Source organism: Mixophyes fleayi, chromosome 1, assembly GCF_038048845.1.
Source record: "Mixophyes fleayi isolate aMixFle1 chromosome 1, aMixFle1.hap1, whole genome shotgun sequence".
In the NCBI taxonomy this organism is placed as follows: domain Eukaryota; kingdom Metazoa; phylum Chordata; class Amphibia; order Anura; family Limnodynastidae; genus Mixophyes; species Mixophyes fleayi.
Window position 1 is genome coordinate 462,347,905 of NC_134402.1, and position 12,742 is coordinate 462,360,646.

General features: G+C 45.5%; 1 protein-coding gene across 2 annotated transcripts; it reads right to left on the minus strand.

Annotated features, from left to right (window-relative positions):
* Positions 1–834: 834 nt before the first annotated feature.
* CREB3 (cAMP responsive element binding protein 3) lies at positions 835–10,063 on the minus strand. 2 transcript variants are annotated; one of them, XM_075187429.1, is made up of 10 exons: positions 9,895–10,063; positions 7,868–7,999; positions 5,551–5,821; positions 4,449–4,540; positions 4,290–4,370; positions 3,878–3,984; positions 3,656–3,724; positions 2,525–2,609; positions 2,173–2,257; positions 835–1,359 (listed from the first exon to the last, which is right to left on the minus strand). In XM_075187429.1, exons 2-10 carry the CDS (start codon positions 7,997–7,999, stop codon positions 929–931), a joined length of 1,353 nt encoding a protein of 450 aa, XP_075043530.1. In that variant the 5' UTR covers positions 9,895–10,063; the 3' UTR covers positions 835–928. The 2 variants fall into 2 exon arrangements, with proteins under 2 accessions (XP_075043530.1, XP_075043523.1); XM_075187422.1 differs by having other exon boundaries at positions 7,868–8,022; positions 9,894–10,063.
* Between the last annotated feature and the right edge of the window lie 2,679 nt (positions 10,064–12,742).

Consider the following 12,742-nt stretch of genomic DNA (forward strand, 5'->3'; position numbering starts at 1 on the left):
TTACTGTGGACAGGTCATCTGTGGTTAGGACTTTAGCTGATGGTAACACCAGATGGTGGAATACTGGACCCTGTTTGTACCCCCCCCCCCCCATATGGACTAAAGGCTGTTTCCAGTTAAACTCCATCCTTGTGCTAGTTATTGAGAGAAGTGACCGTCAGACAATAAGCAGCACTGTGCAGAGTAGATCAGCGTTATCCCTGTGGTCAGCATGGACATCAGTCGACACAGACAAATCTCATCTGGACCATTGAGCGATGTGCAGAACTAAATATCCTTTACTGCAACTGGAAATCACATCATTTAAGGCCATTTGGTGCCATTCTGGATACATCACTACGGACTTCAATACGACACCCGAGAAGTATAATAAGGTGGTCAATTCACTGCGCTCCCTATTGTGAACTATTAGTAGAAGTCATGAATGTGCTCAGCCCAATACCCTTATAACGCACAGGTAATATATCTATAAACTACATCTGTATAATCAGTGAGTTCTGAAGTCCTATTAAGAAGACGGATACATAGCATACGTTACATTCTAGATATTAGAGGTCACCTGAAACCTCCTAGTGGCCATTAGAATTTACAGTAGATTGAAAACTCTCCGCAATACTATAATGCGCTCTAAAGATCAGCCGTTGGTGCGTATATGCAGAATATCTCAGGTCTTGTCTAGAGAACAATAATGTGTAGTCACCAGTCACAGGAAATGATAGAGACTCGGCTCTATTAGGGTTTATTTAATACAGACATAACAGAATATACATAAATATATACATATCGCTATAAAATCCCAGTAAGTGCTTCCTGCTCTCCCCAATCAGCAGTGAGGGGCTTCCACCCCCTCAGTAATAACTGCCAGATTTATTATACTGCAATGCTCAGCAGATCTCTCCAGTCTCTATATACAACGTACGAAGCAACCTTACATCTCATCCGAATGATGTGGGGTAATGATGATGCTCCGCGTCTTCTCCAGCCAGTTCTGTTTCTCTTGTGTGACGGGTAACTGTTCTGGAGGGTCGGTGAAACGGGCAGGTCCAGGATCGGTTTGCACCTTCGCTCCCGGCTGTTTCTCTCGGTGGAGGTCCGAGGAGGAGTTACTGTTGATTGAGGGTTTTGATTCAGTGGTTCCGACGTCCTGAATCTCAGGGGTGTCATTCTGAGCTCCCTGGAGAGAAGAATCCAGACGCAGCTCTTGAAGGGACAAGTCCAGCAGAGAATTGTCCTTTGATGGCCCCAGGTCAGACTTATCCAACAGAATGTTCTCCAGAAGTATTTCCTGCTCCACAGCTTGTCCTGGGGCGCTGCCGATGGGAAGATCTGGAGGAGCCTCTCGCAGCTTACGGGACACCACTGAAACACAGAAAACATCATCTAAAGACAATGTAGGGTGAACATTTCATAGTGGTTTAGGTCACTGACTGAAAGAAACACTTCTCTAAAAATAAACAAACTTTTCCAGATGTCGTCATATTTAGCTCATACGTTAGATAAACCCAGAAATGCAGTATTTATTTTGTTTTGATGGGAAATCCAGACCTACACCCAGATTCTCATCCAACTCACCCAACCCTTGAAGCCCTCCGGCGTATCAGACATGGCACAGGCTATTCTACGATCTTACACCAGTTACCACCACCCTACAGTTACTACCACCCCTAGAGTTACACCCTAGTCCTTACAGTCAGTAAGAAGGACTAGGGTGTAACTGGAAACCACCCATCAATCAGGTGACAAAACAGTCTTCTGGATTCTAAACGATTGGATATTAGTGATGGGTACAGGTCATTTGTTACTCTGAATTTATAGAATTTTAGGATCAACCTACTTTATTTTTAAACAGAGCCTCCACGTTATAAAGCAGTTCTTGGACCGGAGTAAGGACATCACCCCACGTCCAGTACTCTGCTGGTTATGGTCCCTGGTCTATGTGTATCTAAGGTCATCCCTTCCTGGTACACTGACCCCAGACACAGAGTAATGGTGGTAAGGTGTCAACGGGGGAGAGTACTCCGAGTACAGTTGGGGCTGTGTGAGCATTTAGATAAAGATCCAACACTGAGAGTCTCCGCCAGGAGTCTATGTACGGTAGAAAGTAGAACAACCCCAGTGTATAGATATAAGGTCCCATAAAAGTTAGTGACTAACAGATGTCTTTGCTCTCACCTCCACGCAGGTCGCGTTGTCCAACATTAGGTCCAAATGGATACAGGCTTGGGAAAAGTATGAGGCAGAAAGATAGCGCCAAAACCTATAGGGGACAAAAGTGCAGAGTGAGGCGCAAACTCAAGGTCCAGGCTAAGATAGCAGATAGGAACATGCCCTGTGAGACAAGACCCCATTAATGAGGACACGTGCCGCAACGCAAGCGCCGGACCCCATTAATGAGGACACGTACCGCAACGCAAGCGCCGGACCCCATTAATGAGGACACGTGCCGCAACGCAAGCGCCGGACCCCATTAATGAGGACACGTACCGCAACGCAAGCGCCGGACCCCATTAATGAGGACACTCACCATAACACAAGTGCCGGTTGCCGTCGTCTTGGCCCCGGTCTGGCTTAGAAGTGCCTGTAGGTTTCTCAGCTGCTGAAGTAGCGACCTGTAGACAGAAGATTATTTTCATTATTAAGCCACCTATCCAGATGACATTAACATCTGTCCTCGGACCCCAACTTGCCACAAAAGGCCCTCGGAGCTCCCAGTTTCCCAGTCACACAATCTAGAGCCCCCTAATCCTCCTGGGTCCCCTCCCTGCATTATGTGGGTGCTGTCATCACATTCAGTCTTATTATCTGCTTTATGACCTGGGGTTCGCCGGTAAAGGCTACAGAGCTTCCCCCCCATTCACACTTGCTGGGTCCTCCAAAACACCGTAAACTAGGAATTACTACACTAAGTAAGCACATATATGTCACGCCATACACCAGTTATAGCCATGGTCTCACTACACCTCTGAGGTCTACGCTACAACCGCACTAACTGACTACAACAAATTCAGAAGCAATTGGAACGTCCGTTCATATGTGTGGTCAGTCCGGAAAGTGTTGCAGCTACTGCCGATAAGCCGGTGTTAGCTCAGTCATGACACATAGAAGAGATAAGGTGGTGGCGGCCTCACTTTGATAAATACAGTAACACAGTGGCTTAGTGGTTAGCACGTCTGTCTCACAGCGCTGGGTCAGGAGTTCAATTCCCGACCATGGTCTTATATGTGTGGAGTTTGTATGTTCTCCCCGTGTTTGCGTGGGTTTCCTCCGGGTGCTCGGGTTTCCTCCCACACTACATAAACAGGTTAATTGGCTGCTATCAAATTGACCCTAGTCTGTCTGTGTGTGTGTGTGTGTTAGAGAATTTAGACTGTAAGCTCCAATGGGGCAGGGATTTATGCGAGTTCTCTGTACAGCGCTACGGAATTAGCGGCGCTATATAAATAAATGGTGATGATGATGACATCTCCGATATACAACAAAAAAAGAAAGTGAGAAAACGTGGCTATTCCCTCATCTCATAGCAGTAAACACCAGCTGGGTACAGTTCCAGCAGGTCACTAAGGACTGGAACGGGGATAAGGCAACAAACTGAAGATCAAAGTGTAAGCCTGAGGTGGTAATAAATCATTATAATATACAGATATTGTCCACTTACATGTTGTGTCGCTGCAATTGCTGAACTTTCTTCTGCAACTCCTGGTTGTGGGTGGTGCAGACGGTGACCCTGCAGTGGGAGGGGCATATAATTATCTAGGTATGTTATACATATATTATACTATGACCGCGTATAAATACACAGACAGTGACCCTACAGCGGGAGGGGCATAGAACACACAGTACCAACAAGTATACACACACACACACACACTGTACCAACCTGTTTTCCAACCCATCCACATATTCCTTTTTCTTCTTCCGACTCTCCTGGGCTGAGCGCTTGTTCCGGATTTTCCTGCGCACACGTTTCAGAGCGCGTTCCTCGGTCTGGGGAACAAACAGGATCATCTACACTTACGTGTCTTATACAAGACCCACGTTCCCTTATCTGTCTGGCTGTGCTTTCACCAAGGTCTCTATATCATCTAGTCACGTGTTTCATCTTCGTTGTTCTGCTCTGTGCTCTGGATACCACAATGACCCCTCGGTTTCATATCCAGGAGCATCGGAAAGAAATGGATTAACATAGATGATACGAAGACGTTGGTGAGAGATGTCAGAAAGGTAAAGTTGTGTAACTAGTGAAGACTGGCCACAGAGGCTATAAAGGACAGGGGCAGATGTCCGGTTACCTTGGTGAGGGGCAGATGTTGAGGTAAAGTGACTCCCTCCTTTCCAAGCAGTCGAGATTCTTCCTCCGTTAATTGTATTACCTGTGACATACAGAGCATTAAGGGTAGAACACAGTCCTCTCTCTACCAGTCACACTCCCTGTGCACCCTCATTCTCACCTGCTGGGTCTGGTAATCATCATCTTCCTCCTCTTCCATACAAAGACTAACAGGGTCTTCAAACTCCAGCTCAGACTCTTCCACACAAACATCTGAAAACAGAGAAGGGAGGAATAAGTCAGAGAGTTGGTAGCATATCCAGAATACAGGACCACACCGTACACAACAGAACCGGTCTACAGAGGGGACATCCAGAATACAGGACCACACCGTACACAACAGAACCGGTCTACAGAGGGGACATCCAGAATACAGGACCACACCGTACACAACAGAACCGGTCTACAGAGGGGACATCCAGAATACAAGAACACACTGTACACAACAGAACCGGTCTACAGAGGGGACATCCAGAATACAAGAACAAACCGTACACAACAGAACCGGTCTACAGAGGGGACATCCAGAATACAGGACCACACCGTACACAACAGAACCGGTCTACAGAGGGGACATCCAGAATACAAGAACACACCGTACACAACAGAACCGGTCTACAGAGGGGACATCCAGAATACAGGAACACACCGTACACAACAGAACCGGTCTACAGAGGGGACATCCAGAATACAGGACCACACTGTACACAACAGAACCGGTCTACAGAGGGGACATCCAGAATACAAGAACACACCGTACACAACAGAACCGGTCTACAGAGGGGACATCCAGAATACAAGACCACACCGTACACAACAGAACCGGTCTACAGAGGGGACATCCAGAATACAAGACCACACCGTACACAACAGAACCGGTCTACAGAGGGGACATCCAGAATACAAGAACACACCGTACACAACAGAACCGGTCTACAGAGGGGACATCCAGAATACAAGACCACACCGTACACAACAGAACCGGTCTACAGAGGGGACATCCAGAATACCAGGACCACACCGTACACAACAGAACTGGTCTATGGAGGGAACATCAGGAATCCTACAAGGAAAGTGAAGAGCATGCACACACAGGACAGCTACGGATGGGTCTCAAACAGAATGATAGTGTGAAACTTCAACAGAACAATATGAAACACAAACAAGTCCATCAATGTAACACAGTTTAGGTTGGGATGACACTATTCGGGACGATCACATACCCAAGTCTATGAAGACATCTCCGTCACAGGTCTCGGAGCGGACGCTCTGCAGGACATCTGCATCATTCCCTTGAAGCATGGAGTAGTTGTGCTCACTATGTACAATGTTGGGGCTATCAGGTGGGGTGGTCTCCCAGGTCTCAGGAGATGGGATGGCAGCCTGGCCTTCGGATATACCACTGTCACTGGCCAGAGGAGAGCCAGGATCACCACACAGGGGGCTGCCCAGGAGCTCACAGAGGAAACCCTCCACAGCGGTATCACTCAACGCCTGTACACAAGATGGACACAATGTCAGTTTCCTAGATGTATCGAAGTACTTAATGATTGCCAAATGTGGCCTACAACATCAATGTAGCTGTAGACATCTTTGTTCAATCATAGAAGACGTACATCCCTCAGTCATTTAAGTGAAGAGAAACTCAGGTCTGCTTCTATTTTCCATCAGCGTTCTCTAGATTAGTGCATATGATGTAAATGGAAACAAAACGCTGTCTACAACAGTGTCACATGGATTTAATATCCAAGCATGGGAACACTGAAAACCATTAGACCAGGCGACGGAGATTATACAACCATCCATCAGGGTAGAAGGGGCTGGGATAAAACCTTTAGTGTCCATGTCAAGCAGAGATGGAGAAATGACAACAGCAATGAATATGGGTGTATCACATTCTCATCACTATAAAATGCAACTGAGATATATGGTTCTTATATTAAACATGTTATATTGTATAAAAACACATCATTATAAATATACCCAGCATGCAACAGGGAGTCTCCAACACAAACACTGGAGATAACACAGTAACACAACATACAGATACTGAGACAGACTACACAGAAGTGGTACTGTGCAGATAGAATGAAAGAACAAGGACACTGAAGATCTTCTGTATGTCCAGCACCAAACAATCCACTTATGTAGCAGAGAGGATAAAGAACCTGGCTGCGTCCCCAGATCCTCAGCACAAAAAGGGGATGAAATCTTCCAGGCCTCAGCAAAACATGGGGTAGATCCAGGAAAAGCAGAGAAGGAGAGACCCCTGTGGCTGGATCACTCTAAATAACTTATTGTATAAATGTATTATTTATTTCAATAAGTGGAGCAGTGCACCAATGTATATCATTGCAAATGTGCTTGATTTTGTATTGGAAATGTATTTCTTTCTGATGCAGTAGGCATATGTTGGAGGAAACGTGTATTTGGAAGAAAGGAAATCCCATGCTAATTAGGCCTTTTCATTTGTGAGTGACCAAGACCTCTTTTAGCCTGAATGCACAGGAGCGGGTCATTAGAATATCATCCTGTGTCTTAGAGAGAAACCTAACAGCAAGTAAATTAGGAAATCACAGATTGATGTAAATTGTGTCAAGTAACTCCAAGGTTAGAGAACATATAACATTCTGATGCCGATCATTGAATGTAATATCTCAGTCTTTGTGGTGCCAGTTAGGAAAGGGGGCTGGTTTACCTCCTGCCAACATGTGTCAGGAACAGTATATAAAGAGCTCTGATTGACCATGTAATGTATTATACCATCTGTACTTCTGGATGATCACTAGTACCTCCAACTAGTGTGTAATGGTCCTTGTAAGGACCCTTGAGCATATAAATATCACTGCTTGAAGATTCTGCCTGACTGCTGTATCCTGTGAACAACAGATAAGAGCTTACACTCTAATCCGTTCCCCAGGTGTCCTGTGTCTCTGTGTCAACGATCTGCCCGCTACCCAGCAGTCCTGATCTATAGTAAGTGGTCAAGAGGTACCAGTCAGCCCACAGCAAAGTATCATTACAGCAGCTAAACCATCTACCCCAGAAGTAAGCGGTTCTAGGTTCTGGTGAAGGAACCCGAGTCCCCTTCAACTATAGCGCATTTGGCATTCGCAGTCAGAGAGTGTCTGGTGACAGGCGACACCGGTATTAGTGGTCAGTAACAGTCGGTTAGAGATGGTGAGAGAGAAACCCAGATAAACTGTGCAGGAAGAACATCCCTTCACCTGTATCACCCCACCCCAAAACAGACCAGGCAGAAAACCCATCCAGTTACACCACCGCAGGAAGCAGAGTCTGAGGAGGGGAGGCAGCCGCGGGACTCCAGTCCAGGGTTTCTCATACATATATTCCTGTATGCAGAGTAAGCCCCAAAACCAAAGAAACAGAATAACCGATAAGTGATATGAAAGGTTTTACCAGAACTTACAATATATTTCATTTGCTCTTAATTTGTTTAATTTGTCAATTTTGAAAGTCTGGGAATAAATCTTTACAGGGTGTCACTTCATTAGCTGTAGATTAGAACCCAAACCTCACCTCTGGCTCCTCAGACCCCCATCCAGGAGGCTCTTGGATATAGTTCTCCGGGATATTAGAAAACACATCATCCAACAGGAAATCCAGGAGATCAGAATCCTCCATGTCAGCAATTTCTCCAAACAGAGACATCTGAAGACAGAACAAGGGGCGAGCTTACACAGAGCAGGGTAGACATACTAGATAAGGGGTAGGTATAATATATAGGGGTGATAATATATAGAGGAGGGTGTATATTTAATAGGGGAGGGAATAGCCTGTGATAAAGGGGTTATTACACAGAGCAGGGTGTATGATACATGGGGGATCACCCCTGTGATGTAGGGGATACTAGATAAGGAATAGGTATAATATATAGGGGAAGTCTTTGCTGTGATATAGAGGATATTATACATAGGGGGGTTCTCCCTTGTAATGTAGGAGATGTTATAAATAAGAGGGTGGTCTCCCCTGTGATATAGGGGACATTATACATAAAGTGGGGGTGTCTCCCTGTGATATAGAGGATATTATACATAAGGGGAGGTCTCCCTGTGATATAGAGGATATTATACATTAGGGGAGGTCTCCCTGTGATATAGAGGATATTATACATTAGGGGAGGTCTCCCTGTGATATAGAGGATATTATACATAGGGGTGGTCACCCTGTGATATAGAGGATATTATACATAGGCGTGGTCACCCTGTGATATAGAGGATATTATACATTAGGGGTGGTCACCCTGTGATATAGAGGATATTATACATAGGCGTGGTCACCCTGTGATATAGAGGATATTATACATAAGGGGAGGTCTCCCTGTGATATAGAGGATATTATACATTAGGGGAGGTCTCCCTGTGATATAGAGGATATTATACATTAGGGGAGGTCTCCCTGTGATATAGAGGATATTATACATAGGGGGGTTCTCCCTTGTAATGTAGGAGATGTTATAAATAAGAGGGTGGTCTCCCCTGTGATATAGGGGACATTATACATAAAGTGGGGGGGTCTCCCTGTGATATAGAGGATATTATACATTAGGGGAGGTCTCCCTGTGATATAGAGGATATTATACATTAGGGGAGGTCTCCCTGTGATATAGGGGTCACTATACCCGGGTGGAGGGGTCTCACCTGTGATATATATGGGGGGGGGAGGGGTCTCACCTGTGATATATATGGGGGGGAGGGATCTCACCTGTGATATATATGGGGGGAGGGGTCTCACCTGTGATATATATGGGGGGGAGGGGTCTCACCTGTGATATATATGGGGGGGAGGGGTCTCACCTGTGATATATATGGGGGGGAGGGGTCTCCCTGTGATATAGGGGTCACTATATCCGGGTGGAGGGGTCTCACCTGTGATATATATGGGGGGGAGGGGTCTCACCTGTGATATATATGGGGGGAGGGGTCTCACCTGTGATATATATGGGGGGACTATACTGGGGGGAGGGGTCTCCCTGTGATATATATGGGGAGGAGGGGTCTCACCTGTGATATATATGGGGGGGAGGGGTCTCCCTGTGATATAGGGGTCACTATATCCGGGTGGAGGGGTCTCACCTGTGATATAAATGGGGGGGAGGGGTCTCACCTGTGATATATATGGGGGGGAGGGGTCTCCCTGTGATATAGGGGTCACTATATCCGGGTGGAGGGGTCTCACCTGTGATATATATGGGGGGGAGGGGTCTCACCTGTGATATATATGGGGGGGAGGGGTCTCACCTGTGATATATATGGGGGGGAGGGGTCTCACCTGTGATATATATGGGGGGACTATACTGGGGGGAGGGGTCTCCCTGTGATATATATGGGGAGGAGGGGTCTCCCTGTGATATATATGGGGGAAGGGGTCTCCCTGTGATATATATGGGGGGGAGGGGTCTCACCTGTGATATATATGGGGGGAGGGGTCTCCCTGTGATATATATGGGGGGGGAGGGGTCTCACCTGTGATATAGGGGTCACTATACTGGGGGGAGGGGTCTCCCTGTGATATAGGGGTCACTATACTGGGGGGAGGGGTCTCACCTGTCGCCTCAGAGAGGGGATGAGGTTATTATGGGATACTGGGCTCCGGCACCGATCACTTTATCCTCCAGCTCCTTCTGTTCCGGGTTCCAACACAACACAAATGACGTCACCGCCCGCGGTGCACGCCGGGACATGTAGTTCAGGACTTTGCTCTGGGAATTCCCAGTCACGTGGGCAGCCACGCCTTCCTCCCTTGTTTTCAGATTGGCTGATTCTTGACATTGCGCTGTGGGAGCCTTGTGATTGGTGGGGTCAGTGGGCGGGGACACTGAGCTGCAGAGGCTGATATTTATAGATAGGCGGATTCGGCTGTGAATGCCGCTGACCAATCAGAGCGCTGCTCTCTGTCATGTGATGTGACCGACCCAGGAGACAAGAATACTTCAAATACTCGAATCAATGTGTAATATATATAATAATGTATATAATGTGTGTAATATATATATATAATGTATATAATGTGTGTAATATATATATAATAATGTATATAATGTGTGTAATATATATATATATAATAATGTATATAATGTGTGTAATATATATATATATAATGTATCTACCGGTAATATATATAATGTGTGTAATATCATCAACATTTATTTATATAGCGCCAGCAGATTCCGTAGCACTTTACAATTGGGAACAAACATTAATAAGACAATACTGGGTAATACATACAGACAGAGAGGTAAGAGAACCCTGCTCACAGATCACAATCTATAGGACAATGGGAGTTAGAAACACAAGGGCATGTGCTACATCATATTGCACAATGGACCAGTCAGACTGCAAAGGTAAAAGTATTGAGGGGTGTGTGTGTTGCAATGTTGGTCAGAGGGTTATTGTCTTGCGTTAGCTGTGTAGAGGATGGTAATAGGGTAACCTAGGGAAATTAAGATGGTGGTTGAGGAATATCATAACTTTGTCTGAAGAGGTGGGTTTTCAGTGAACACTTGAAGGTTTGAAGACTAGAGGAAAGTCTTACTGTGCGTGGGAGGGAATTCCACAACGTGGGTGCAGCCCGGAAAAAATCCTGTAACCGAGAATGGGAGGATGTGATGAGAGAGGAGGAGAGACGTAGATCTTGTGCAGAACGGAGGTGTCGAGTAGGGAGATATTTCGAGACAAGTGAGCAAATGTATGTCGGTGCAATTTTGTTGATGGCCTTGTATGTTAGTAGAAGAATTTTATATTGGATTCGTTGAACTACAGGCAGCCAATGTAGAGACTGACAGAGTGGCTCAGCAGAGGAATAACGGTTTGTAAGGAAAATCAGTCTAGCCGCTGCGTGCAAAATAGATTGTAGGGGTTCAAGTCTGACTTTGGGAAGACCAGTAAGGAGGGAATTGCAATAGTCGATGCGGGAGATGATAAGTGCATGAATTAATGTTTTTGCGGTGTCTTGTGTCAGATATGTGCGTATTCTGGAAATGTTCTTTAGATGTATGTAACATGATTTAGATATAGAGTTGATGTGGGGAATAAACGACAATTGTGAATCAAGGATTACACCTAGGCAACGAGCTTGCGGGGTGGGATTTATGGTCATGTTATCGACAGAAATAGAAATGTCAGGCAGGAAGCTTTTATTCTTGGGTGGGAATATTATTAATTCAGTTTTTGAAAGATTGAGTTTGAGTTGGCGAAAAGACATCCAAGATGAAATGGCAGAAAGACAGTCAGTAACACGAGACAACACAGATGGTGAAAGATCAGGAGAGGATAGATAAATTTGTGTATCATCCGCATAGAGATGATACTGAAATCCAAAGGAGCTTATTAGTTTTCCAAGAGAAGTGGTGTAGATAGAGAATAGCAGAGGACCTAGGACTGAGCCTTGTGGTCTCCAACTGATAAAGGAAGCGGAGCAGAGGTGGATCCAGAGAAATTAACACTGAAGGAGTGATTAGATAGGTAGGATGACAACCAGGATAGGACAGTGCCTTCAAGACCTAGGGATTGTAGTGTTTGTATGAGGAGAGAGTGGTCAACAGTGTCAAATGCAGCAGAGAGATCCAGGAGAATTAGAAGAGAGTATTGGTTATTATTTTTTGCAGTGATCAAATCATTGACAACCTTGGTCAGCGCAGTCTCTGTGGAGTGTTGAGAGTGAAAGTCTGACTGAGAGGATCCAATAAGTTGTTTGCTGTAAGAAAGTGTGTGAGGCGAGTGTAGGCAATTCTCTCAAGAAGCTTGGATGGGGCACGGGAGCTGGGAGATGGGGCGGTAATTTATGAGAGCGTTAGGGTCAGAATTCTGTTTTTTTTAAATGGGAGTAATCACTGTGTGCTTGAATATAGATGGAAAAATACCAGTAGAAAGAGATAGATTATAGATTTTAGTTAGAGGGGGAATGAGCACAGGAGACAGGGACATACCAATTTGTGAGGGAATGGGATCAAGAGGACAGGAGGTAGAGTAGGAAGATGAGAAGAGAGTAGAAACTTCCTCTTCATTTGTGGGATCAGATGAAGAGAGGGTGTCAGAGGGTGCTACAAAGGAATTGAGCAGATTGCTTGTCAAGGGAGATGATACCATTTCAAGCCTGATCTTATCTATTTTGTCCTTGAAATAGGAAGCGAGATCCTGTGCACTGATGTTAGTTGGAGGATTTGGGGCAGGAGGATTCAGAAGAGAGTTAAATGTGTTAAAGAGGCGTTTGGGGTTAGAAGCCTGAGCATAGATGGGAGATCGGTAGTATGCTTGTTTAGCAGTGTTCAGAGCATTTCTGTAGGAGTGGTAGATATCAGTATATGTGATGAAATCATTAGAGGCACAAGATTTACACCAGTGACGTTCTGCTTTACGAGAAAGTCTTTGTAGAGTTCGTGTTACTGTAGTGTGC

What these genes read in the sequence shown, in the direction of transcription:
- CREB3 (XM_075187429.1), bottom strand. Translation starts at nt 7,999, where the DNA reads ATGTCTCTGTTTGGAGAAATTGCTGACATGGAGGATTCTGATCTCCTG. An exon ending in AACATCTGCCCCTCACCAAG is followed by an intron (nt 3,985 to 4,289) that starts GTAACCGGACAT and finishes TTTGTTCCCCAG; the next exon opens with ACCGAGGAACGCGCTCTGAA. An exon ending in ACAACGCGACCTGCGTGGAG is followed by an intron (nt 1,360 to 2,172) that starts GTGAGAGCAAAG and finishes TCTGTGTTTCAG; the next exon opens with TGGTGTCCCGTAAGCTGCGA.